Source organism: Maylandia zebra, linkage group LG11, assembly GCF_041146795.1.
Source record: "Maylandia zebra isolate NMK-2024a linkage group LG11, Mzebra_GT3a, whole genome shotgun sequence".
In the NCBI taxonomy this organism is placed as follows: domain Eukaryota; kingdom Metazoa; phylum Chordata; class Actinopteri; order Cichliformes; family Cichlidae; genus Maylandia; species Maylandia zebra.
The window spans coordinates 30,314,558-30,340,071 of NC_135177.1; the positions used below are offsets into that span (position 1 = coordinate 30,314,558).

General features: G+C 39.5%; 1 protein-coding gene across 12 annotated transcripts in view; it reads left to right on the top strand.

Annotated features, from left to right (window-relative positions):
• mef2d (myocyte enhancer factor 2d) overlaps positions 1-25,514 on the top strand; it is a 105,793-nt gene that overhangs the window by 72,482 nt on the left and 7,797 nt on the right. For 5 of the 12 annotated variants that reach the window (XM_004560111.5, XM_004560112.5, XM_012921572.5 and 2 more), the window contains 6 exons: positions 3,184-3,240; positions 14,735-14,913; positions 16,184-16,213; positions 19,352-19,469; positions 19,728-19,899; positions 21,285-21,353. In XM_004560111.5, coding sequence (XP_004560168.1) covers positions 3,184-3,240; positions 14,735-14,913; positions 16,184-16,213; positions 19,352-19,469; positions 19,728-19,899; positions 21,285-21,353 — 625 coding nt within the window. Of the gene's footprint in view, positions 1-3,183; positions 3,241-14,734; positions 14,914-16,183; positions 16,214-19,351; positions 19,470-19,727; positions 19,900-21,284; positions 21,358-25,514 lie in introns of those variants that run through there. The other 7 variants (XM_023153209.3, XM_023153214.3, XM_076890179.1 and 4 more) reach the window with 5 other exon arrangements.

The following is a 25,514-nucleotide window of genomic DNA, read 5'->3' on the forward strand; positions in this document are numbered from 1 at the left end:
CTTTGTTCAGTAAAATGGCCGATAACCATTTGACATTCAGTGTTCCAGCTTTTAATGCAGTTCAGTCGTAACCTTGTGTAACCTTAGAGTTCTGTAAAACCTGACAAGTGTAGTCATGTTCACTGTGAAAGCTCACACAAAGAGATTATCATATTTAATGACAGACAAAAATAAAAAAACTGTTTTTTGAGGGGAAAAATGCAACAAAAGTAACAGTAACTGGAAAACCTTTTGACCACTGCAGCTGCCCCTGTGTCATAGAGTCCAAGTCAGATTGAACCTCTTAGAAAGACTCCATGCAACCACGGTGTCATTATACATCTTCTTCTTATCGGTGTGGTGCCAGTGCAGTTTCACAACCAGTTTTGCATTGCTGTCTTTGGAAATCAGCCCACATTTTGTCAGGTTTGATAACCGGTCATTATGCATTGTTACTCGAAGAATTTGAGGTGATTTCCATGGGTGTAAAATATGGCATACAGATTCTGTAGGCTGAATCTGCCAGACGTTGATGATTTCCCTTCTCTGCCGATGTTGATGATGGGGCGCGCCGGATTTGTGGTGCGGTGCTTCTGTGGGCTATTTAGTCTTGACAGTGCGAGAAACCAGTCGTACACTGGCACCAACGCCATGTCAGTGGAAAATGTTCTTAGTGTCGTTGCATGATGACAAAAATAGTTTGCCTTGAATTATGTCTTTTTGAACATTTGAAATACAGTTTAGCGGTTTTTATTTATTTTGAAGGGAAACATTATTGAACAAAGAGGTCTTTCAGACATTGCTGATTTCATTAAACAATCACTTAGTCTCAAGGATTTTGAAAAAGGACTTTCAGTAACTACATGACCTGCAAACTGTTGTAAATATGGGTCACGCCACATTGAATGTTAATTAGCAGCATCTGTCAACACTCTGTGTTATGCATATGAGGCTCAAATCCCCGTGTAAACCTGTGGCTGGTGGTTCTCCGTCGATGTTTGGCCTACTTTCCGTACAGTTGATTTTTATCGGTTTTCAAATGTTTCGTTTTGACATTTAATAATTGTATTTTTTTTCCTTTTTCTTTTTCCTTTTTTTTTTTTTTTTTTGCATCCCAAGCAGTCAGTCTGTGGACAAACATGTTATTGTACTGGTTTCTAAATGTCTCTTGTAACTGAAATGATTTGAACCACTTTTAAACTCATGGTTGTCATAGTGATGTAGTTACTTAAAGACCATTTCATAAAGTGCCCTCGGTCTATGCAGAAGCACGGTTTATGTAACAGCAGCGTTTTAATAGAGAATCTTCTGAGTCGACAAGCAGCAAAATGACCAGTGATGTGTTGTGCAGCCTGCATGCTCCATCAGTCTAAATAACTCCTCTGCTTGTTGAAATAAGTGCACACTACCTATAATGACAGACATCCATCATTTCTATGACTGGTTGGCTGGTACACCGTGCGCCCGCTGCCTCTGTGTGGCAAACCAATCCTTCAACCTCTGACTAAAAGGATTCGTGCCCCATTTTTGCGACTCAGACAAGGTTACTTATCAAGCTTTGTTCCGACCAGCGTAATCTCATTGCAAGTCAGAATTAGGTGATGTAACTCGCAACAAATGCATTACAGCATCTTTCATAACATGCCGTTCTCTGAGGCAAGTGGGTTTCACGTAGCAGTAATGGACGCCCCTTTCCTCCCCTCCCCTTACTCCTCATAACCTCAGCAGTGCAAATACATCGCTGTACCCTTTTATGCATCCCACATTATCAGAGTTGCATTGGGTTCATTGTCTTTGCTTATTGGTGTTTTTCCATGTGTCTGTCCAGCCAGATTTTTTTCAGTCACCCCTAATGACCCCAAATTTCTAAAGCGCATTGGAGCCAAAGAACTGAAATTGCACCAACCGAGGGAAAATAAGTGTCAGTGCAGAAAAAATGCTGCCTGCGATGTGAGGAAAAAGCAAGCATAATGTTTGCTAGAATGAAGATAAATGTATGTAGCTGTTGCAGTGTATAAAAATGTCTCGGTTTCCTGTGCTTAGAGACAAAGCACATGAGATTTAATTTTATGACAACAGTGAAATTACTATTTTATGCGTTTTATGCTTTTGGTTATTTGGGAAAAATACTGAAAAACTCTCTCACAAGTTTGTGTTATTACAAACCTGCTTTTTTAAACATTTAGCAGCAACACAGCTTCTTTAATGATATTCACTTTGATGCGATGCGCTGTTGGTGGGGCTAAGCTAAAACAAAACAAAATAAAAAATCAGTTGTCACACATGCACATTTCAGGAGAATCAGAGCAAAGTATTTTCCACAGTTGTCCTTGCTCACATGTGACAGACAGCAGGAAATGGTCGGCTTCAGACACCTTCGCGCTACTGGAAATACTCTGTGTGATTTAGGCGGGAGAGCTGCTTGGATAGAGCGTGCAGGAGGCAGCACATATGATGCTGTGATGTTCGCACATTGGTGTTATCGGACACAGAGCATTTTAAAGACCGGCTTGTGAATCTCTGAAGATAAATCTCTCAAACCTACACTGCAAGGGTAAAATGTGTTTGATGTTTATTTTCCAAAGTCAGGATTTTTGTTAATATCACTGTGGGTTTGTGCCGATCAATAACCGTGAGAAGGAGAACTCATCTACTTATGATTAAAGTAGAATTGCTTCAACATTCACACATTTATAGTAAATTAACATTAGAATAATGTCTCTAAGCACTCCAGTAGCCTCATAGTAATCCTATGAGGCGAATGAGGAAATACCTTTGGATATAACATTTTGTTTATTCTGATTATCTTAAATATGTAACAAGAGAGTTTGACTGGCAGTTAAATACACTGTAAACATGGACTGTCTTCCTCCCAATGAAGAGCTTTCATTTTTAAATAATATTAGCTTTAGGTGAGCATTTAGTCTTTCAGAGTTTTTCCCTTCAAAATATCACATAAGTGCCATTGAGAAGTAATGAAACTAACACTTAAACATTAACTGGAAATGCAGAATTGAAACCAATTATGGTCCTTCAGTGAGTGAAATGAGCATCGATTGCAGTAGGACTTTTTAATGATACTTGATTTAATGATTTCATTTTTCATGCATCATTTTAGATTAGTGCTACTCAGATTAACTGTTTGATGTGAGGTAATATTTAGCGTTATTTATGTGACCGTGGTGTGTTTTCCTATTATCCCAGGTGCTCTGTTAGGGGGAGACTTGGGGAACTCTAATGGAGCGTGCCCGAGTCCAGTCCGTAAGTAAATGTTTTCTTTTATCTTTTTACCTTTCTTCCCAGTTTTGGTACAAAGATGCGCGCACGCACGCACGCACGCACGCGCACACACACACACACACACACACACACACACACACACACACACACACACACACACACACACACACACACACACACACACACACACACACCTCTTTGCTTTCTGTATTTTGGCTGGACTCTTTAAAGAGACATGGTTTCTGAAACTGACGTAGAGACAGAGCAATGCAGAATATTTTGTGTGGCAGCAGGCTCACACAACTCGGACGCCAACTCAAACAGCCACACACACGCACACACACGAACTCACAAATGCAAGCACAAGCATGAAACACCTGTTGACTGGCGACAGCTGAGGGTCACAGTACAAGCTGCTTGTCAACAGTCCAAAGAACAGAATGGGTTTCAGGTTGTGAGGGAGAAAGGCAAGCAGAGACTTTAAAAAGAGGAAAAGAAACTGTCGATGTTACAGAATAACTTCTGTGAAGCTTCTCAGCTGTTTTTTAAATTCAAATCTTCGGCAATATTAGAAAGCCAGTCTGGGGTCTACCGGCTTTAATGTGACACATGAATCTCAAAGTGAGTTCGAAATTTCATTTTTAGTGCCAGTTTAATGAATTATGAAAATTGAGCCGAGTACTGATAAATGTATTTGAAGCAAACTGTAAGTTCAGGTTTACTCAGATTCATGATTTCTATGGCAGCTTAAATTGTGGTGCAACTCAAGGTATTGAATACAAAAGATTGAATCCACTACTGAATATGTTGTCATTGTTATTATTATTATTATGACAGTCATTCACTTTTAATTGGCAGCTTTGATATTTAAAAAAAAAAAGAAATGTAAAACACCCGAAAGCATGTTAAAATACTCAAATTATGATACTGTTAATGAGTTTTTAATTGAATTAAATTTTTCCACTATTTTTTATGTACTGAATGTGATGCTTTTTCTTGTCGATATTATTTTGCTGTGGGTAAACTGTCCTTTTTAAAAGGTGGTGTGAGCTATGCTAATCGCACTAAAGTGCCGTGTTGTTTCACTTCATTTATTCAGCCTGACATTGTGCTGATGTCACCTGGTGAGGGTGATAAGGGTCTTATTTCTACTTTATTTTGACCCAAACGATCAATAGTCAGTCTCACTAATTTTGGTTTCATCATCGTGAGTACTGTGGTACATTGAGAAGAGAGTTTAGAGATTTATGTCCCTCTAAACATAACACAAGTGTCATTGAAAATGGGCGAAACTGCCACTTGGATATTGATTGGCAATGCTAAGCGACACCAATTATGGCCACTTAATGCTGCATCCTGATTGGTGGACAGAGGCTGCGTGTATACGGGCATCTTCTGTTTTGTTATTGACCCTTCAGTGCATCAGAGGATCACAGTGAAAGAAATGAACAACAACATATACTGACCAGCTCTCTCTGTCAGCTCCGTTTCCTGTTTAGTATCTAACGTAGACATCATCAGTCACTGTTTCTTTTGTGACGCACTTACACCCACAGACTTCATATGCCAAACTGCATGCCACTTTAAATTGTGCGGGTTAGTCCAGTGAAGTTCAGTAGGAGTCCCTCGGCATCTGGCAAAAATGCTTTGTTGATCTTGTCACTGGCGTGAGACGGTAACCAAGGAAATGAAGCAAATCAAACCAAAACAAAGCTAAAGTTTATCAAATTTAAAAAAAATTAAAACAATGATTGTGCCATGCATCACTTCTCTTTGTTTTTGTTCTTTCTAATATTAGAAATCAACAATAAAAGTATAGCCACTGTTTTAAAATAGTATTTGTCACATACGGACACAAGCAAAGTGTCAGAACGTGATTAGCTGGGAGCTAGAGTGTAATAACTTAAGCACTAGCCAGTTTAACAGTCGTTGTCAATGAAGCTCTTTCCATCCATGCAAAACTAAGACTCTTATCATTTAGGATCATTTCTTGTCGTCTTCTTAATATAAAAGTGGAATCGGACGTCTGCTCAGCATTTGTACTGTATATTAATCCTGACCTACAAAGCTTTGATTGATTGATTGTTTCTCCAACCAAGGGAAACAGACTCCAGTGATCACAAGACCAGATCTGTTTTAATCACTGAACAAATCGTAGGAGTGATTCAATGGTCTGTAATGAGGCAAGCTTAAAAAAAATGAACAACCACTCAAATCTTGTTCTGGAAATCTGAAAAATAGGATTAATGGCGTCCACCCCGCACCTTTCCAACGTCATCTGGCGCTGAAAAGAGCAGCCTGTTTAACTCCCCTCACTTAAACCACTTCCCGTGCTTACCCACCACCCCTCACCCGCAATTCAACCCTCTAGCTGCACTGCTTCCCTCCCCCCCTTTTCATGCTGTCTCTCTCAGCTGTTCCCCCTCATCTTCTCTCTAGAATAATCTACCGCCCCACCCCGCTCACCACCACCTTCAGCACCTCCCCACCCCCCGATCCAACTGTCCCCTGTCTTGGCAAAGGACTCTCCTCAGAGGTGACTTTGACACTAGCCAGAGCTCTCCCCTTAAATCCCATTAGCTGGGAAAGATACTGCCAGCAAACCCATAGTAATAGATATGGTGGAAAGGTGTGGAGCTTTTTTCCTGTCTATATTCACTTGATAAACGCATTGTCTCAGGGTAAGGTGGGCCAAAATGAATCAATGCATTTATATTAACTTCCCTGCACTGTATGAGAGGAATACTCGAAAGCCAAGGCTCAATATTGATATTAGTTTTTCAAAGCTATTAATGAAAGTGTGGAGACTTTTCTTTTTTTACCAAGTGTTGCTAAAAGCAAGTCATCATTCAATAAATAAGCATTTAAAGTCATGTCCTGACTAATAATGCTGTAAATTGGACTTGTTATTGAAGATCAAAGAGCTGTTTTTAACAGTATTTCAGAAATGAGTCATTGTTAACTTTATTAAACTCTTCACACATTGTATTTTTCTTGTAAGAATAAGCCTTTGTTTAGTTGTCAATGGCTGTGCTGAGTTGACCCTCAGAAGGTAGGTGGATATCTGTGTTTCGATTTGGATGAATGTGACCACGAGGACTTCTGTAAACACATCACGACTCCTTCGTGTGTCGAAATATGAAACCTCGTTGTACCAGAACTCATCTAAGGTTACCTGATCCACCCGGATGGCTGCTCCACTCCGTCCTCCCATCTCACTCCTTCATCTCATTAATCACTCTCTGCCTGCTCCTTCTTCTTCTTTTTATTCATCTTTTGTGTCTCCCATTACCATCCTGACAGTGTTACCTATTTTTTTCCCTCCCTTCTTCCAGATCTTTTGTTTCCTCTTTCACTTTATGGCTGCTCTCCTCATCCCAGTTTTTCTGTCTTCTTTCTATACCTAGGAGTCTTATTTTTTGCTTACTTTCTTACTTTTTTGTACAACCCACTCTTTTCAAGTTCCTCACTTCTTCAGATTTTTCTCCCATCTTCTTCTTTTCTCTGCTTTACTCCTTTTATCTCTTCTTCTCCATTCTCTTCTTCTCTCCTCCCTTCTTCCCCTCTTTTTTTTTTCCTCTTCCCCTCCCCTCCTCTTGAATCTGTCATTCTCAGCTGTTGTCCAGGGAGTCAGTGCTACGGGAATGTCACCATTGACGTCACCCAGCATTCCACACATTCCCACGCCCAGCCTCGCGTAATAAGAGACATCACACACACACTGACGGTAGTCACACATGTTCACCCGGACACTGACAAGAACACATGTAAAGTATATGGAAAAGTGCATTCGAACAGTCAACGTACACAAATAAAGCCACAGATGTCTCAGAGCGGTTCTGTGACTCATGCTCAGAATAGGACTTATATTCATGTGAGCTTCTGGATGCTCAGTGTAAACAATAAATATAAACACAAGAAGTATTAAAATACAGTCACTTCACGACTCGGCACGAAAACACGGGGTCCACAACTCAATAAGCGTATGCTATTTTTAACTGCTTGGAATAAAAAACAAAAACAAATCTGCAAGTTTGAACTCTTCTGTTAAGTCTAACATTTTTCTTGTAGTTCTTTTTAGGAAAACATAAAAATTATTTAGTTTCTGTTTGTTATTATATTAGAATGTAAAAGAGATACTGAGAGGGTAGAAAACAAGCAAGCATGGAATTAAAACAAAGACCAGAGATAAACACAAAAGAATTTCTTTTCTGTTATTCAAAATTCACATTTCTTTGTAAGTAGGGCAGTTTTTTCCTCTAAAAATGTGTATGTTTGTTTTTTGCCTTACCTTAGTTGTAGGTTTTTATCTTTTTTTTCATTTTTCCATTTTCATTTGTGCCCTCGATTCAAATGCATTCTGTGGGCAAGGCAGAAAGCTCCAGACCTCAGCAGATCAAGACAAATTTCTATTTGTTACTAGATACAGCTAGAAATATGGGATTATACATCCTTTACTTCTTCGGTTGATTTTCACAGTTACGTGTAAAGCTAAGTTGTTTTGTGTTGCTGGTTATGTTAGAAAATAAGTCAGATTTATTTGTATTGTAGATTTCAGTTTTTTAAAAGTACATTTTGAAGGTCAGGGCCAACCTCCAAAGCTGAAAAATGAAGGCAAGAGGACGTGGCAAAAACTGACATTTCTCTTTTGACCACTTGCGGCTAACTCCAAAAGGAAGTCTGCTATAGACTGCTGTGTTAAATTGCCAGACTTTACAACAATTGAAAGCATGCCTATAGCAGATGCTGCATTGTTTTCCCCCTTTATAACAGCTCTGATTGGGGTGGTTTTTTTGTAACTCATCCACTTGAATTAATGAGTTATGGTGTGGCCATGTTGTTTCATAGGCTTCCTAATCAGAATCTGCTCCTCTAATTCATTTAATCCACATAAGGTAAATATGGAAGCTTGTTTCCACCACTAAAAATATATATATTTATATCTATAGTAGAAAATTTTGACTTAATAACTCAAAATTTGGAAATGCCTAACTCCAAATTCCAAGAAAATTGAAAAATTTCACTAAGGTATCTCAAAATTTTAAGTTAAAAACTTGAAATCTCGAGTTAGTGCTGCCAATAAGGAAGCTTATCTCCATGTTACCTGGATTTTGATTGTGCGTGTCTGCACCATTTGCTTCCGTGTAACAAGGAAATTACTTCCTTCACTGAGATTCCTGATTGGCAGAGCTAACACAAATTTTTAAGATGCCTAACTCGAAATTTCAAGTTATTTTCTCAATTTTGTTTTTCCAGTAATTAAAAAAAAAAGAATTGAATAGTTAAATTCTGTCGTTCAAAATAAAAAAAACAAAATGAAAAAAGAAAGCATGGCAGCATTCAAAAAGCTGATGTTGATGTTTCAGAATTCAGAGTTCCAAGGAAATGGGGGACCATGTTTTATACTGTCTTTGTGTTTTATTCCTTGCTGTTACATATTTTTCCACAATTTACCATTTTTCATCCCTTAGTGTCCAAACAAGAATGCGTCTGGAGTCTTGTAAAAATGACTTCAGTAAACACAAAAATGTGTCAGTAATCTGCATCTCCAAATTCCAGCTAAAACCAACACTTGTCTAGTATAGTGTAAGCAGATATCCATGCACATACAGGGCTACACAAGCATCTCAGCACTCCATCTTTATTTTCTCTAAGGGGATTTGGAGTTGGCTTGAGGGCGAGTGAAAAACGCGTCACAAACTCGAGCAGAGGCTCACACTCGTATTCACATTGTTTGTAACTCCTGACTCTGGATCGCCACGACTCCACCACCCTCTCTGTTTACACAGAGCCATGAACACAATGTGAACAGCAACAGATTTCCATCAGAGACATGCACAAGTGCTCGGTGCACATTGTGCAGCATGAAACACACGGAGGATCGCAGAATTTCCCCGAGTCACCTGATGTAATGAGGGTTCACTGTGCGTCAACAGGACACAGGTGTTCTCACTGGTCAGATGATGCTGAAAAACAAACTCTTCTTTTTCCTTTCGCATTACCTCTCTACCTTCTGTCCCTCATTTCCTAAATGCTTTTTTTTCCTTTCCTAGCCTTTCTGTTCATCTCTACTCCTCCCTTATTATCTTCTCCTCCTCTGTTGCTACTTATTTCCACCCCCCGCCTCTGTAACCAGATACCCTTTCATCCCTATGTGCTTCATTCCTTTTTCCTAAGTAGCTTTCTTGCCACTCCTCCTGTATTCCCTTTCTGTTTCAGTCATATCTAATATGTGGTCACTTTATGCCCTCTGCTTCTTGTCTCATTACCTCATTACCTGCTGGCATCTTTTCTTTCCTCCTTCTTCCCCCCTTCTTCTGTCCCTGTTGCTTTCAGTATCTCCATCCTTATCCTGTTTTGTCTTTTCTTTACAAATGACTTTTCAAGCCCACTTTCTTTCTTCCTTGCTAGCTTCCTTTGTCCTCTTGTCGTGGTCATAGTTTGTCTACTTCCTTGCTTCCCGTCCTACTTCTTCCACCATCCTTTTCTTCTTTTATCATCTCGTATTGCTTCATCTCATTCTTGTCTTTTGACTTACAGTACCTTCTTCTGACATCCTCTACTGTTATCTTCCTGGCTTGTCTCATTCCATCTGTTTCTACCTTGCTGCATTCTGCAACATCTTTTTTTCCTCCCAGCATTCACATGTCCTTCCAGTACCTTCTCTGTCCTGTCTCTCCTTCCCTCCTAATGATTTTTTCCATATACCTTACTCTTTGGTTGTTCCCTGTCTCCTTTGTTCCTGACCATACTGGTTCCTCCTTCTCTCCTTTCTCTTTTCCCTCCCACAGTTCTGAGTAATTTCTTAATTCTCCTTTTTTCTATCATTTCTTGCCTTCCTTCTTCACACTTGAAATTCAGTTTAAAGGCTAATAGTTTTTTTTTGTTTTTTGTTTTTTTTTCTTGTAATGATCATTTTCTTTTCTTTGAGGGGTTATTGAAGATTTGTTTTGTTTTCCTACTTGGAGGAAATAACATAAACTATATGGTAATACTATACAGTGCAATTATTTAAGCTCTGCTTTATCTCTTTTTGTTTCCAGCTTTTTTTCTTTGTCTATATCATGTTTTAGGGCCAAAGAACAAATCTGATACTGCTCTGTCAGGAACTATCCAGACCTGTCAAATCTTCTAGGACAAGAACAGGTCTGCTTAATATCCCCAGAGTCAAAACTAAACATGAAGACTCAGCATTCAGGGTTTTTTTCCTTCATATATTTTCAACAAAGTCTCAGATAAGTTCAAGTCTACGGCAGCTCAATCAAGTCTGAGGATTTTTCTATTTGCCTCTGCCTCTGATTAAATTTAATTTGGGTAAATTTGGTCTTATCATGTACTACACTATAGCTGTATTGTAACTTTATTTTCTTTCATAATGTTCATCTAATCCTATTTAGGTTATATTTAATCATATTTTACTCTTTTTAAAATCTATTTGTCAGGGTCTACTTTTCATCTTCATATCTTTCTTTTGTTTTGTTTTTTTTATAAAGCTCTTTGTCTCTTTGTCTCACATGATGTCTAAAGGTGCTTCACATTAAGAAGCTTTGCCTTAACTTCTCAAGCCTCCTTCCCTTTTCCACCATTTATCCCTCTATTACTCCTTCCTTTGCTCCTATTGTGCTTTTCCTCTTTCCTCCCTCTCTGCCCGGTCTCCCTCCCGCTGAGCTGATAACAGAGGTAGTGTTCGCTTCTAGTTGTTGTTGTGAGGTTTCGTTTATGGGAGGTGTGTGTGTGAGACTGAGATGAAGCAGAGTCACATGCCACTGTGTCTGGAGGCAGCGTCATGGAGAACTGCTATCACACATATCCCTTGTCTGTCCAAGGGGAATACTGTGTGTGTGTGTGTGTGTGTGTGTGTGTGTGTGTGTGTGTGTGTGTGTGTGTGTGTGTGTGTGTGTGTGTGTGTGTGTGTGTGTGTGTGTGTGTGTGTGTGTGTTAGGGCTGGGAAAGTCCCTGCTGTCCCCCTTTTTATATACTCTGTGACTGAGTCTCTGTTTGAGCCTACTTGTCTTTTAGCCTCGAACAGGCTGCTGTCTGCTGGAGCCTTGTTGTTATGACAAGCAGATATCCTCCATCTTCCACATCACCACCAAATCCATCGTTCGTTTTAATTTTTTAAACTTGATTTAACATGAATAGGCAACAAAGGTAAACACAGTAGACAAAAAACCCCAACGACACCCATCTTAAATACACTACACAACCTACTAATAGAAAAGAACGTAAATATGGGAGAGGAAGCAGCATTGTATCGTGCAGTGTTTTTCTGTGACAGAAGCACGTCACGAATCAGGCTTTGTTTCTTAGAGTAACTGTTGTGTGGCAGTGTTCAGGTTTGGAATGTGGCAGTTGTGCCATTTCAAAGGAGGGTGCGTTCAACAGGTGTAGCATGCTGTAATGTGGCCAGACATGTTACTGGAATGCCCTGATCGACGTTAAAGATCAAAAGAACAAGGGGGAGAGAACTTTTACACTGCAAACCAGAAGTTATTTTATCTTTGAATACTGTCAACAAGCCTCATGAAAAGACTAAAACCAGTTCATTTAACCTTAAACGTAATTAAATGTATTGTGCATATTTAAGACCTTGTAAAGCTCCACTGTTGAAATTATTAAAAACTTATCAGTGAGCTACTCATCTGGACTAGATGGCCTTAAAAAATTATCTTTGACTTTTCATACATTTCTCATTAACTAAAACACAAAACAAACATTACCAGACTTCCATGTGAGATCAGAACAGGTTTAATTTCTTAATATGCACTCTTTTAAGCATCTTGTGTATTGGATAATTCTTCATTTTTTGGCAAATTGACATCTGTTCATTTTAATAAATGATTTGGAAGGAAAGCCTTAAGAGATGAAGTTAAATATTATATATAAAGTCCCTTAGATCAATTTACACATAGTTAGTAGGGGTGCAACGATACACAAAATTCACGGTTCGGTTCGGTTCGATACTTTGGTGTCACGGTTCGATATTTTTTCGATACAAAAAAATGTTCATGCCTTTTTAATTTGTCATTTATTAAAATTATAAATATATATTTTAACTCAAAAGTACAGTTTTTGAATTTAACCCTAACCCTTGTGCGTGTTTTTTATTTTGACAGCGAATGCGCACCTGCGGACCACTTATGTGCAGCCCTGGTTATTTAGCTCATCATATTGCAGCCACAGAAATTCTTTTGTCCATGAAACCATAAAGCTGCACTTTCTTTTTGCCTCATAGTCTGATTTGTCATAACTTCTCCGTTTTGTGGTAAGCTTTTCTTTGGCTGTCACTTCTTCACCCTGACCTGTCTTATTTGGCTCAGCAGAACTGAAATGCTTTTACACACTCACTCACATAAGCTCAGCGATTCTCTGCACGATCAACCTCTCACATGTTTAAGCTTGCTGCGGGAGATTTCACTTGTCATGTTTGCATAGTAAGCTAACGATTAATAAGACGATGTCAGAGGAATTGGTGCACAAATTATCATCACTCACAGATCAGTGCTGTCGCTCTCTATACACAGTTCGCACGATTGCAAAGTGAAAGCAAAAAAACAAGCGCAAATTCAAACGCGACTTCAATATGTCACATATTGACAGTGGCTCACCGATGCCAATGACATAATTACCCAGCTACATTTCCGAAAGAATGCAAAAGCATTGACATATATTTTTCCTACAATAGCCCGACGGGCAGGGAAGAGATAGATTTTGGTAGCCCGACTGAAAAAATCGCTAGCTCCGGGACGTCGGGCTAGCGATATTGCGAGCCCTGTATCTGATTGAGGAATCACTCATCTTTGGAAAAGAGTTTATTACAGAGAAATGGCTCTTTCCAAAATAAAAGCTATACTATCCGCTTCTTCTGGGCTATATTCTCAGCAGCATAAGGAGAATCATGTGCTAACAGCTGTCTAAATGACTCGGCTAAAGTTAGTAGCATGCTTGCTTTTTTTTGTCTGCTTCCACTTGTCTTTGCACTACGATGATGTCGGCGTAAATGTGCAGTCATATTCGTTGTGTTCCCGCTAGTGCTTTCAGGTTAATCTCGTTGAAATGACCTTAACGCCACAACACGGCAAATCTCCGTTAACGAGCTACCGCCGATCACTCCGTGCATGGGGCTAGACGGCCAACACGTTAACGAGCTAACTGCGCTAACACACTAGTTCACACCAATGTAATTGAGCATTGCATGGCACATTCAACATACTGTTTTACTTTAGTCCATGACTCGCTTACCTTCAGGGTCATACGTCACATGAAAACCAAAATAATTCCAAACGCCAGATCTGAATGACGTTCAATTTGCCTGTTGCAAGGAGAGCTTAACTTCTGTCTCGCTAGCTTGCCCTGCGCTCTTCCTTCTGACTATGCTGTCTGTGTTGAGTGCTCAGTGGATCTGCGCTCGACAGTGCAGCCTAGGCGGAGTAGTCGAACACAGATTCACTGAGCGCTCAACACAGACAGCATCGTCAGAAGGAAAATTGATAAAATAAATTACAAATGTTGTATTGTTCGATACATATGCGTACCGAACCGAAAGCACTGTATCGAACGGTTCAATATCGATACGAATATCGTTGCACCCCTAATAGTTAGGTCTGTAAATATTTTTGTAATGATCATTTTTTCCAATTTTGGTGAATGAGATGCAAAAAAGATGTTTTTTAAAAAGCTACTGCATGAATTGTAAGGACATTAAATGCATTTGTATACATTGCCTTGTCCCTTCATCTGATTTTCAGAGTATTCACTGTGGTGGTGTACAGAAGAAAAATGACAAAAACTGTTATTTTCCAAAACCTTATGGACCTTAGTTTATATAAAAGAAACATTTTTATTTTGTTTTTCTCAAAAAACAGTTTATAATATCATGTATTGCTACAAGTAATAATTTACATGTGTGTAAATACAATATAATGGTTTTACACATGTACATTATATGCAGTCACAGTATTGAAAGTACAGTGTAATCGTTAAACTGCATGGAAGATTTTTGACTGTGTCATAGAGACCAATTTAGCAATAATTCAGTGGCAATGAAAGCTAAGTTTCTAAGGAAGTGGGGGTTTTTCACAGTGTTTCACAGATGGCAGGTGTCCAGAAAGATTTGCATGTTTTTCTTTTAACCAAGTGCCAAGACACGTAAAAGTAAAAGAGGAAATGTGTAGAGAGTGAGTGTGAACATGGAAATAAAGAAATAACATAGATCTGGAGAGATCATGACATGGTTTTGATGTGAAGAAGCTGCAGAGAATCATCTTGCAAAGAAAAAAGCTGTTTGAGGTACAGAAACAATGATGAGCATGTGGTGCGACAGAGCGATCAACTCACTAATGAGAGCTCTCTCACACACGCATGCAGAGCTGAATATACACATCCAGGCAGACAAGCACAAAAAGTCACTAGTTCACAGGTAGAAACATAAAAAGCATCAAAACAGACAAACACACAACCTTCTTCTACACTTCCTCTGCACTGAACCTCACTTTCTTTATTTGTTTCTCTCCAGCTAATGGCTACATCAGTGCCAGGGCCTCCCCAGGCCTCCTCTCTGTATCCAATGGCAACAGCCTGGGGAAAGTAGTCCCGGCTAAGTCTCCACCTCCACCCAGCCCTCAGATGGTCAACAGCCGTAAGCCGGACCTGAGGGTCATCACCTCACAGAGTGGCAAGAGCCTCATGCAGCTGGTAAGGAGATCATGAGTGGAAGCAGCACTTCAGTTCAGAATTAGTCAAAATTATGCGATGAAGGCTTCAGGTGTTTTAATCTCTCAAGTGTAATACAGCCAGTCTCTCAATGATGAGTATCAGTAATCTTTCCTTTCTTTTTGTTACGGTGCCTTTTGATGAAGCCTATAATATATACAATAGGGGCCTGCCTCGTGGGTGAACCATTCATATTTTCTATCCTATTCAGTTTGCATTGATAGTCCAAACCTCCACAATGTTGAATGAGCAACTTGATGAATCTAGATTTTAAATGTATTACAAAAATGACATAAATGCTACAGTGGGAGATTTTTGTCAGGATCTTTGTGCAAGTCACTGTCCAGGAGGACCTCCTGTCTGCCTCCAGCAGTATGTGTCATATCATGAAAACATATTTCCACGACTGCTACTTCTCTTTAGCCACTTCCAGTTTGAGTCATGCAATGAAACTGCCAAACCATTTCATCTTTATTTCTGCTGCTGCACAACTTTGCGGGGACTCGCCATTGGCAGCTGAAGTAATAATTGTTTGGGTCACTTAAAAACGACAACTGACACAACCCAACTTTGAACATTTCTGAGTTCTGACAGCAGGAATTAGAAGTGTTTAAAACACTTTACCCTTAGATTCCTTTGTTCTAAATCTAACTATAAAGATGAGGAGTTACTTTATATGAAAACTCTGGTTATTAATTATTCCAGCGATGCGAACAACCTGTCCACATTCATCAGGCTGAAGAAAATAGTCTACAAGAAGATTGTGCAGGTGATGGACTCGGCAGTAGTCTGGAATAACTGAGAGGCTTAGAAGATGAAAATAAAAATGTTTCACGTGGTTCTCACATGTGTGACATGTTCACAGATTCCTTTTTTGCTGTGGCCACTGTGCCTTTTAATGGCCAGAAAGTGAAATAATTTATGTAATTTAAAATATAATAATGTCTGCTCTCCTTCTCTAAATATGGTTCTAACTTTCTCACTATTACATAATTTCTATTACTACAGCCAGAAATCTGTAAACACAATAAAGCAACAATGTCCATCCATACATGGTGTACAGTCTCTAACAAGGCAGACTTCTGGATCCGGTCTTTCTCCTTCACTTTTCAGTATCTTATTACCATGATATGCATCTCTATAATTATTCTCAAAGTAACCATAACATGTTCATATCTCTACACCAGTTAGATTTTATAGAAACTTAACAGCCCTTTGTTTTTTACTCTCCCCTCTTCCACCGGCCGTGCAGACTGAGGAAGAGCTGGAGTTGGTGAGTGAGGTGAATAGACTTTTAGAGTTTTAGGCTCATGGATGTGGTGTGTGATCTCACCGAGCATGAGTGTGACACGGTCAGCAAACGCATCACTTCAGGGTTGAATCAGTGGCACTGGTGTTATGAGAAGAGTAGGCGTAAAGCCACTGGAGCATCAGAGCTACACACAGACGGTGGAGAAATCATCTGTTTGCTTCTTTTCCTGGATGAGTTTGACTGTAAGGGTTATGCTTCACTACAAGCTTCACCACAAGATTTGTAAATGCCAACAGAGTTTATGGCTTGATTAAAGTCATGAAAAGACTTGAACTTGTGATGTTTCAATCCTACAAGACTTGACTTGAACTTCAAGTTTGTCAGGGAAAGTCTCGGAACAATACACAATACAAGAAAGGCAGGCTCTGCATAACCACATACCTTGCATGCTTAATTCATTAGGCCCAAGGACTGAAAGGACTTTAATATTCCATTTATTTGACAGACATCATTTTCTTAAACGGAGAACTAAATGCATATTGATGGCTACAATACGACTAGACTGAAAAGCTTTTCATGAGATGTGCTCTCAATTATGCAGAACATAAAGTTTTAAAAGGCACTGTTTAATTATTTTAAACGTCTTTAGACTTTATTAGCTACAAGCTTATCACGAGGCAGAGTTTGACCAGTGGGGAAAAAAAAACAAAAACAAAAAAAAAAAAAAAAAGCTTTCTTTCAGAGTCAGATGAAAAGATGGATAACATTTCTATGTGATGCTATGTAAATATAAAGTTACATCCAAAAGCTGCTTAATGATAATCTCTGTATTGCTTTCTAAGATGTGATATGAAGCTTCCATTTAGGTTGGCATTAAGACTGGAAACAGGTGGTATCAGCTAAGCTTAGCTGCACACTAGTGATAAACATCCCTAAAGCTGTGTTATAGAATTTATCGTGTATGTTTAATCTGTGCACAAATCATAAAAGTGTAAATCTTCTTTTAACAGGAGGGTTTTTTAATATTTCTTAGCTAAAATAAGATTCATAAAAACATGACAGGTTGTCCGTCTCCTTAAACAACTCTCTGCAAGACTGCAAATTAATGTGTATTTACCAAAGGTCGTAAGAGTCTGGGAAACATAACCTAAAATGAACTTAGAACTTAGTGTTTGATATAATTTTTTTAAAAAGTTTATATATAGTATAGAAGAAAAGCAATCGATTAAGCAATAGATTGTGTGGAGAAAATGCCAGATATAGCAACTATAATAAAAATGTAAATAAATAATGCATTTTAATATATTTATTTATTTATTTATTATATTTTTTTGATTTGGCTGAAGGTTCAATAATCACTCTTTATAAAAAAATTTACAATTTCATGACAGTTTTTTCATGGTTCATTCTTTAAAGGGTTAAATCTCAGTACTCTTTGTAAAATATTACCAAAACATTTGAGACCAGGTATTTTCTTTTACAAAGACTGTGCTTTTTATCTTTTGAATTGAAATATATTGAAAACAGTCTTGGTCTTTTAGCACTTGCATTTTCACGATTTCCAGTTTTTGTTATTGATGGAGTATTATTGCGAATTATTGCGAAGGAAAACCTGAAAGCAAATTGAATTTTAAAATGTGTATATTTAAGGGACAGTTGAGCCTAGCCTAAAGTGACATTTGTGAAGCACAAATAGACTGTAGAGAGAAAACATCAAGGGAACCGGAGCAACCACCTGACTCTCTGCTGTGTGTGAAAGCTGCTCAGCATGTGCATGTTTGGTTTCATCCGAGTGTCGATGCTCTGAGGATCAGAGTGAGGAAAGCTCACAAAGTCTCCAACCTGGAACACAGATGGACGTGTTAGACTCAGATACGCTGACCTCTTCAGTCCACATACACACACACACGCACACACACATGCATGTTGACAGGTTCACGGGTGTTTCCTTGCATAAATATACCAATGCCCACCCCTCAGAGCAAACACACACCTCACATTGTTTATTCATGCCTTGCATTCCTTTCTGTACACACACACATGCACGCACTAAATAAAAACACGTCCTTACACACATTCAGCCCCTCTCGTCTCTCTTCTGTCAGCCTTGTCGATGCATGCGTTCCTGTCAGCATGATTCTCCGGCACAGCGATGCCTCTCATAACACCTTCCACCGTGATGCTACATAACACAAGCACCCGGCCCTGGCGACAGCATTGCTGTGCCAACGCCACCTTGAGATGCGAGACATTTCTCATCTTGCACGCCGATGTTAAAGTGTCACAGAAAAGTTAAAACACCTCAGAGAGAACTGAGGTGCTTGGATTTTCTTGCTGGAAGCGGATATGCTTCTGGCTGTGGCATGGTGAATAATGAATCTTCCAATGCCCTGCACAGGCGCAAGTGAAATCAACTAAATGTTTATTATATTAGATTTTAGTTATTAGGTTTTCTTTGCTTCTATCTCTTAATAAAACCTCTAAAGTGTCAGTAAAACTCAGAGCTGGAAGTTAATTAGAGTTGCTGCACTTGTACTTTGTAAAGCACAGAGTAGAATGCAGGAGATAATGTGTCTGTTTTTATTTGAAATAGAAGTAGAGCAAGCTGTGGTTTTAGTAAAATTATTTAAGTAGTAGCTGACCTTGGGTACATTACAGTCTCTGCTTCCACTCTGCTGTACAGTGAAAAGCACATGCTAACCATTATCATTATTGCTGTTGAAAATGGATGAAGTCATGTGCCGTGAACCTCTACACTCAGTCCATATAAGGAGAAAAAGAGATGATTTGTTGTGGATCCAGACCAGGTTTTCTCACGACATGGAGCCGCAACACTGGATCTATGAAACCATTCTGGCTAAAACATCCATCTGAGATTTATAACCAAACCCTCTCTTTCAAATACTGCGTGTCTTATCAGAGATTCCTCAACATGAAAAACATCAGAAGGATTTGGTTGTGAATTTAACAGTGCAAGTGTTTTAGCATGGATTAACTACACTGTGCAGAGAGAGACTTGCAGATGTTTATACCAAGAGGAAATGTTGCATATGAAAATCAACTTGCTACTTGTCAGTAGCTCAATGCAGACTTTGTTTTTAGAATCACTTCTTCTACTTCACATGCCCCAATGTTCAGCTTCCTCTGTCCATCTCTCTGTGTTCCCAGAATGCTCAACGACTAGGCGGCTCCCAGGTGGCACAGCCACTCACCACACCAGTGGTCTCCGTGGCAACACCCAGTCTCCTAGCGCCCTTCTCCGGCATGCAGACGGCCTACAACACTGGTGAGTTGTGGAAGGCAGCAAAACTTGGAAGTCTTGTAGTGTGATGCCACAAACCACTATGAATATTCACTTTGTTCATTGTGTGAGAGCTTCTGGAGTGATTCTACTTCAAAGGTCTCCATTAATATGGATTAGCGCTGATTAATATTGATGCACCCGAAAGTTGTATGATGTAAAACAATCCCCCTCACCCCTCCTCTCCGTCTCCTCTCTCTGCCTTTCTCCCTCTGCGTCTCCCCCTCCATCCCTTAATCTCAGAGTACCAGCTGACGAGCGCAGATCTCACAGCGCTCCAGACGTTCACGCCACCGGGGCTGGTGCCTGGCAACATGGCTGCTTGGCAACAGCAACAGCAACAGCAACCAGCAGTCTCTCAGCAGCAGCAACAGCAGCAACAGCAACTGAGCTTGGCATCACTCAGCAACTTGGTGTAAGCTCCCTTTTCTTACTATAAAACACCGTTAATGAGATGAATCCATTAATCTTACAACCTTTAACCTTCTCCTTGAAATACCTGAGCAGTAAAACTTTTACAAGAGCCACACATGTCACATGATCCATTACACAAACCATAGCACATGGTCGTATACAAAGCTGTAACATCACCCAAGCTGCGGTTTATTCATCTTCGTGGTGACCTAGATACTTCCCCCTGCTCAGCTCCACCTCCCACTGCGGTCCCAGTCTTTAGCTTCTGGTTGCAAGGCTTTGCTTCTAGCTGCATTATGTGGCACTCTAGATTTAAAACTTTAAAGGTGGACTCACTCTTGGACGTTCCCATTTTTCAAGTCTTCCTAATTTTCCAGCTAATAGGTTACTCTTAGAACAAAGTTTACCCTGAAGAATTTGAGCTAATTTGTAATTAAAAAATAAATCCCTGCAGCTGGTCTGAGTGCCCTCAGACCTTATATTTTGCTTTGCTGTAAAGCAAAAAAAGCGTGGAATCATCACTAGAATGATGGTCCGTCTTCTTACTTTAGTAGTCCCATTGTTCTTGGTGTCTTGATGGCTATCCGGTGATGGATACTTCTAATGCATCTGTGAAACCACAGACTGCCTTTGAAAAAAACAAAACAAAAATAATGTGTATGTTGGTGCGTATTAACAGACACACTAGGCTCGATTTGCATTGCATGGTTAAATTGTGCTCTAAGGACGTTCTTATCTCCTTCAGATGACCAGATCTATAACGAGTCAGACGAACTTATAAATTCCAAACAAGCGAGGTCATTACAGAGCAGACACACACCATTAGTAGCTGAATCAAGCCATCATATTTTAACTGATTATACAGCACTCAAAAGCTACTTTGTAAACAGTTTTTTTTCACAGCTCAGTGCAGTACAGGAAGCAGACAACTGATGAAGAAAAACAGCTCCTTAAAAAGTTTCTTAGGTTTAAAACAACTAACTTACTTTTGCAAACACAGCTACAAAGGTGGGTCCGTTCTTTGAGTTCAGTGTTTGTGTTTGGGAGTATGTTTCTTTATTATTGAGACATTCTTTGTAAGTCCTTCTAACCGAGGTTAGCTTTTTTTTTTATTTTTTATTTTTTTACCTATCTTCCCTTTGTTGGTGCTTTGCAAGACCATGAAAGCGATTTAAAAAGTGAAATGTCACGATATTATTTTTACACTTGCAGAACTGATGTGACCTTTACCTGAGTCTAATCAACTGCATTTCTACTTTACAAATTAAGTTGGTACAACTAAGTCTTTATGTGACCATTCTGGGTTTGCTAGGTTAATGTGTGGGTGGGGGAGCAGCTTGTAACTGCCTCTTGTTTTGTCCTCCCTCCCCCCCTTTTTCTCCACAGCATGTGGGGTGCAGAGAAACAGAATGCGGAGATGGTTAACTGCATCTCCAATTTTGCTGCTAACCTGAGGTGAATGACATGATAGCATCTGGTGCTCTGCCACACTGTTTATCTGTCAAATTATTATACTCCCACAGTGAATTATGAGTCTATAATAACTTGACAGTTTGTGACCAAAATAACCAAAAGAAATACAAAATTGATGCAATTACATGACAAACACAATATCAGCCAGTCTTCTCTTTCCATTTGTATGTTTGATGTGATGCCTGTTGCTTTGCTCTCTCCGTGTATCACCGCTCGTTCACTTCTGCTGAGGCAAAAGCACCTTTTTTTCCCTCTCAGATTATCATTTGACTAGTCTGGTTCTAGGAGTTTTTATGCCACCTAAAGCTTAGATCTGAAGCTCTTTGGAAGTGTCATCAACAAAGAGGAAGAAGCTTCAGTGTGACAGCAGCAGCACCTTGCTATGTTCTTGAATGGAAGTAGTCTCTGGGTGCTGCTTTCAATTCCTAACACAAAACCAGCGCACAGCTCTGCGCCACCAGCATTGTTAGTGCATTAAAATTTTACTTTTCAGCCATTTAGCTGTCACTCTCAGCTGACAGTCAGACAGAAGATTGAACTGCTCAGGTACACGTTGGTCTGAATTTCCTACACTAGTGGGACTAAAAGAATAATTTTGAGCTCGACGGTATAGAATCACTGTCAAGTGCAGCTATTTCTTTAAAAAAAAAAAAAAAAAGACGTGTTTATTTCCAGTTGATATTTAATTCCCTGTAAAATACTCGTATACGCACAGACAAGGGCGTTAAAGTGCTGCTATCCTCTTGTTCAAAATGTATGTATCTCAATTAAACATTGGCTTCGAATCTTGATCACAAAACAGATTCAAAATAAAACAAATAAGAGAAATGTGTTTTTTGTTGGTTTTTTTGTTTTTTTTAAAGACACTTAGAATAATTCTAGCTGTCAGGAAAGAGATTGTTATTTGTTCCTCTGTCTGACAAGCTGAAAATCATCCAGGAAAATATGATAATGGGTTGTTTGTTAGTGTATACAACAGCTGTGACTCCAGGGGGTTGAGCATCTTTGAAAAAGCAGCATATAGTTAACAGTCACCACCAGCTCATATGCAGCAGAACTCTTCATATCGCCTTGTAAATGTTAACAAATGGCAGTCCAGATTGTATGAAATCCTTCTGCAAACAAATCAATTGAACCACTCGGAGATCCTGAAAAAGCAGCCAGCAGTGATTTCCTTGAGCGTTGGCTGTAATAATACAACAACTGTTTCTTATACCGACAGCAATATGGAGCATTTTTCATATCAAAAATATTCTTAACATACTAATGATTTTCAGGAATTTTGTAGGAAGATAAAAGCTCAAAGTTCAAGTATGTTCAAGTATTTGCAAAAAGAAAAGAAACAGAAGGAGCAGGAAGTTTTACGTTTGAGCTCATGGAACTGCGGAAAGTTGGCGTTTTTGCTTTGCTCTATTCCTTAATTGTTTGATCGCCATGTTTCATCGCTTTTTGAGCTACTCTAACAAAGGATTTCTTTCATAATAAAATAACCAAGACATTCCTCAAAATACGAAAAATACGAAAAAGCAGGATCTCCCATTTTCTGCATAATCATGCCGCCCAGATGCTGACTGTGGCAGAGTTTCAGCAACCTCAGGTGTGACACTGGAATTGACACCAGGCGGATTTACAGTGTTGTGTGTGGGATCAGAATAACAGAATCATTGCCACTGAAAACAAGCAAGCACCACAGAAAATGTGGGATGCTTTCCCAGCTTGCCAAACTGTTCTCTCGGCAAAACGGAAAATCGTGCCTTCCTAAGGACAGCATGAGCAGACGTGGGCTCTTCTGCAGTCCAGACTGCTCTGCTTTGTTTCTGATTTCATCACACCGCAGCCTCACAGCGAGCAAACAAGCTCCTCCAATCAAATGGTGATTGACAGCTTGGCTGCGAGCCTCGCCTTCGCTGTCGGCCACACTTTTCCTCACCACAGGCTTCACAAGGAAATGATTCCTGTCAACTTACTCTCTCCATTTCCCTCGTTTTAATCATCCCTTCTTCCACTAGTTCTGTCATTCTGCTTATTTCCTGCTTTCCTGGTCAGGCTCAGTTAATTTGGTGTACACCTGTTGACTCTCATCTTCGACCTGACTTCCTAATCTAAATGTTAATGTCACGGCTGCCCCTAAATCCCCTCGCTGCGCAGCCTTGCATTCAGCTTGTCTGTGTTTATGGAGAAGTGGTCTCTGCATACTGGTTTTGCAGGACATGTCGCCATGGTTTGTTTCCTCACTGAGTCGATGTGTTATCAGCAGACACAGCCTCCGTTTGGGACATTCACAGGAAACAAACAGACCCACTTTCAGGGGTGGCTGTTTGCTAGTACACAAGTGATGTTTTAATGTACATAGCTACTAATCAATCAGTACGGAGCTTAAAAAAAATTATTGGTTTCCAACTTTTTTTTTTTTTTTTTTTTTGTGCCCAGCTTTTCTTTTTCGTTATACTTGTTTCCTAACTCGTAAACACAAACTGAAAAAAAGGAAGAACTTTTGGAGACGGTGCACACTCTGATAAATTGCTGAGAGGACACACTGTTTGTTGGCAGGGCATGGTGTGTACATGCTGTCAGAGTATGAGCAGTTAAACCTCCTGGTGGGAATCAGTATTTTCTCAAACCCTAGATTAGAAACCACGGGGGATTCATTTTACATCCCTCTACCTGTACAATAAAAATACAATTTTATTTCTATTAAGTGTGTGCCATGTGGGTAATTTGTTTATTTATCCATTACATTTATATAAGATGGTCACATGTTAGATTGTTAAATTGCAGAATTACTTTATGGGGCTCAGAAATCTTTATTTAGCAACAGCAAGCTGATTTTTGGCACCACGTGGACTCAACTTTAATAAGCAGACTTTAATAAACAGACTAATTAGCATGAATTTATTACAATTTCACAACTGACGCAGAGGCAAAAGAAAGTTAAAGAAGAATAGAATTTCAAAAATGACTTTAAGTATAAAGGTCTCTGCAAACTACACAGAAAATTAGTGGTATATTCCTTTAAGGAGAGTTTGTACTACAGATTGCCAATTTGCCTGATCCCATTTTAGGAAACTCAACCATTTCAGTTTTACTGAAAGTGTCTGTAAAAGTGCTTTGCATGTGGATCACATTTTCTCAGCACAGGCTTAAGCACTTCTTGCTTTTCACGACTCTGCCTCTAACAACATCCCAGCCTGACCGAAGCAGCTGTTAAGGCCCTTTGTTTTTTGTCGTAAGCGTGTCTGGATTGACCATGACTGGTCTCCGTCCCACTGTCTCCCTGCTGTTTTAGCTTTTTAAAACTTGCTTGTCTCTTTTTCCACCTCCCTCCACAGCTTGGCTTCTCAGCCCAACTTGCTCTTTGGTAGGGAGGAGGGCCTCTGCTGGTATAGTACTCTTTACACTTAAGCCACACAGCTGCAGCATGCCGCTTTCCCAAAATATCTGCTTCACAAAGGAACCTTTTGGTACTTTAACTCCAAAACAGCAGTGGTTAGTAGTAAGAAAGAAACAAAAGTATCATGGCGTCAAGCAGATAATATTTCCTTTGTTTTTAATGTACCACCAAGATGGTTCAACTAAACTAATCTGACAAAGGAACTGCTTGCAATTACTAACTGAGGAGCTAAGATTCAGTAATGGACATCCTCAGCAGAACACCATTTAGAAAGCTGAACTCAAAAGTAATAGTCAAGAAGTCAGCTACGCCAGTACCTGTTTATTCCTTCATTCTGTACTTCAGTTTGTAAAATGTTTCTGTTAAGCCAAAGTAATACTGATAGCATCACTGTTACATCACCAGGGCTAATTTCTCAGTCCTGAAAAAGCTCCTGCTGAGCTGATGAGTAGGCCTACTCGTGATTAGTAAACTGATCTTGATCTGTAACACCCCTTAAAAAGATCAGCAGTATTAATAGACTAGTATTTCATTGATAGTGCACAGGTCAACAGTCTGATTGGAGTTAAAATTCTTGAAAAGATGAACTTTTTTTTTTTCTCTTCCCAATTCTCATCCTGAGAAAAGCAGAGCATTTTGGGAAACACGGCTGCAGCTCAACAAACCGCACTGTAACCAAGTGTCTGCTTCTGGCTGTGCTCACCATGTTGTTAGTGCTCGGGGGTAGCCTGCCGCTCTCGCCTTCATCACTG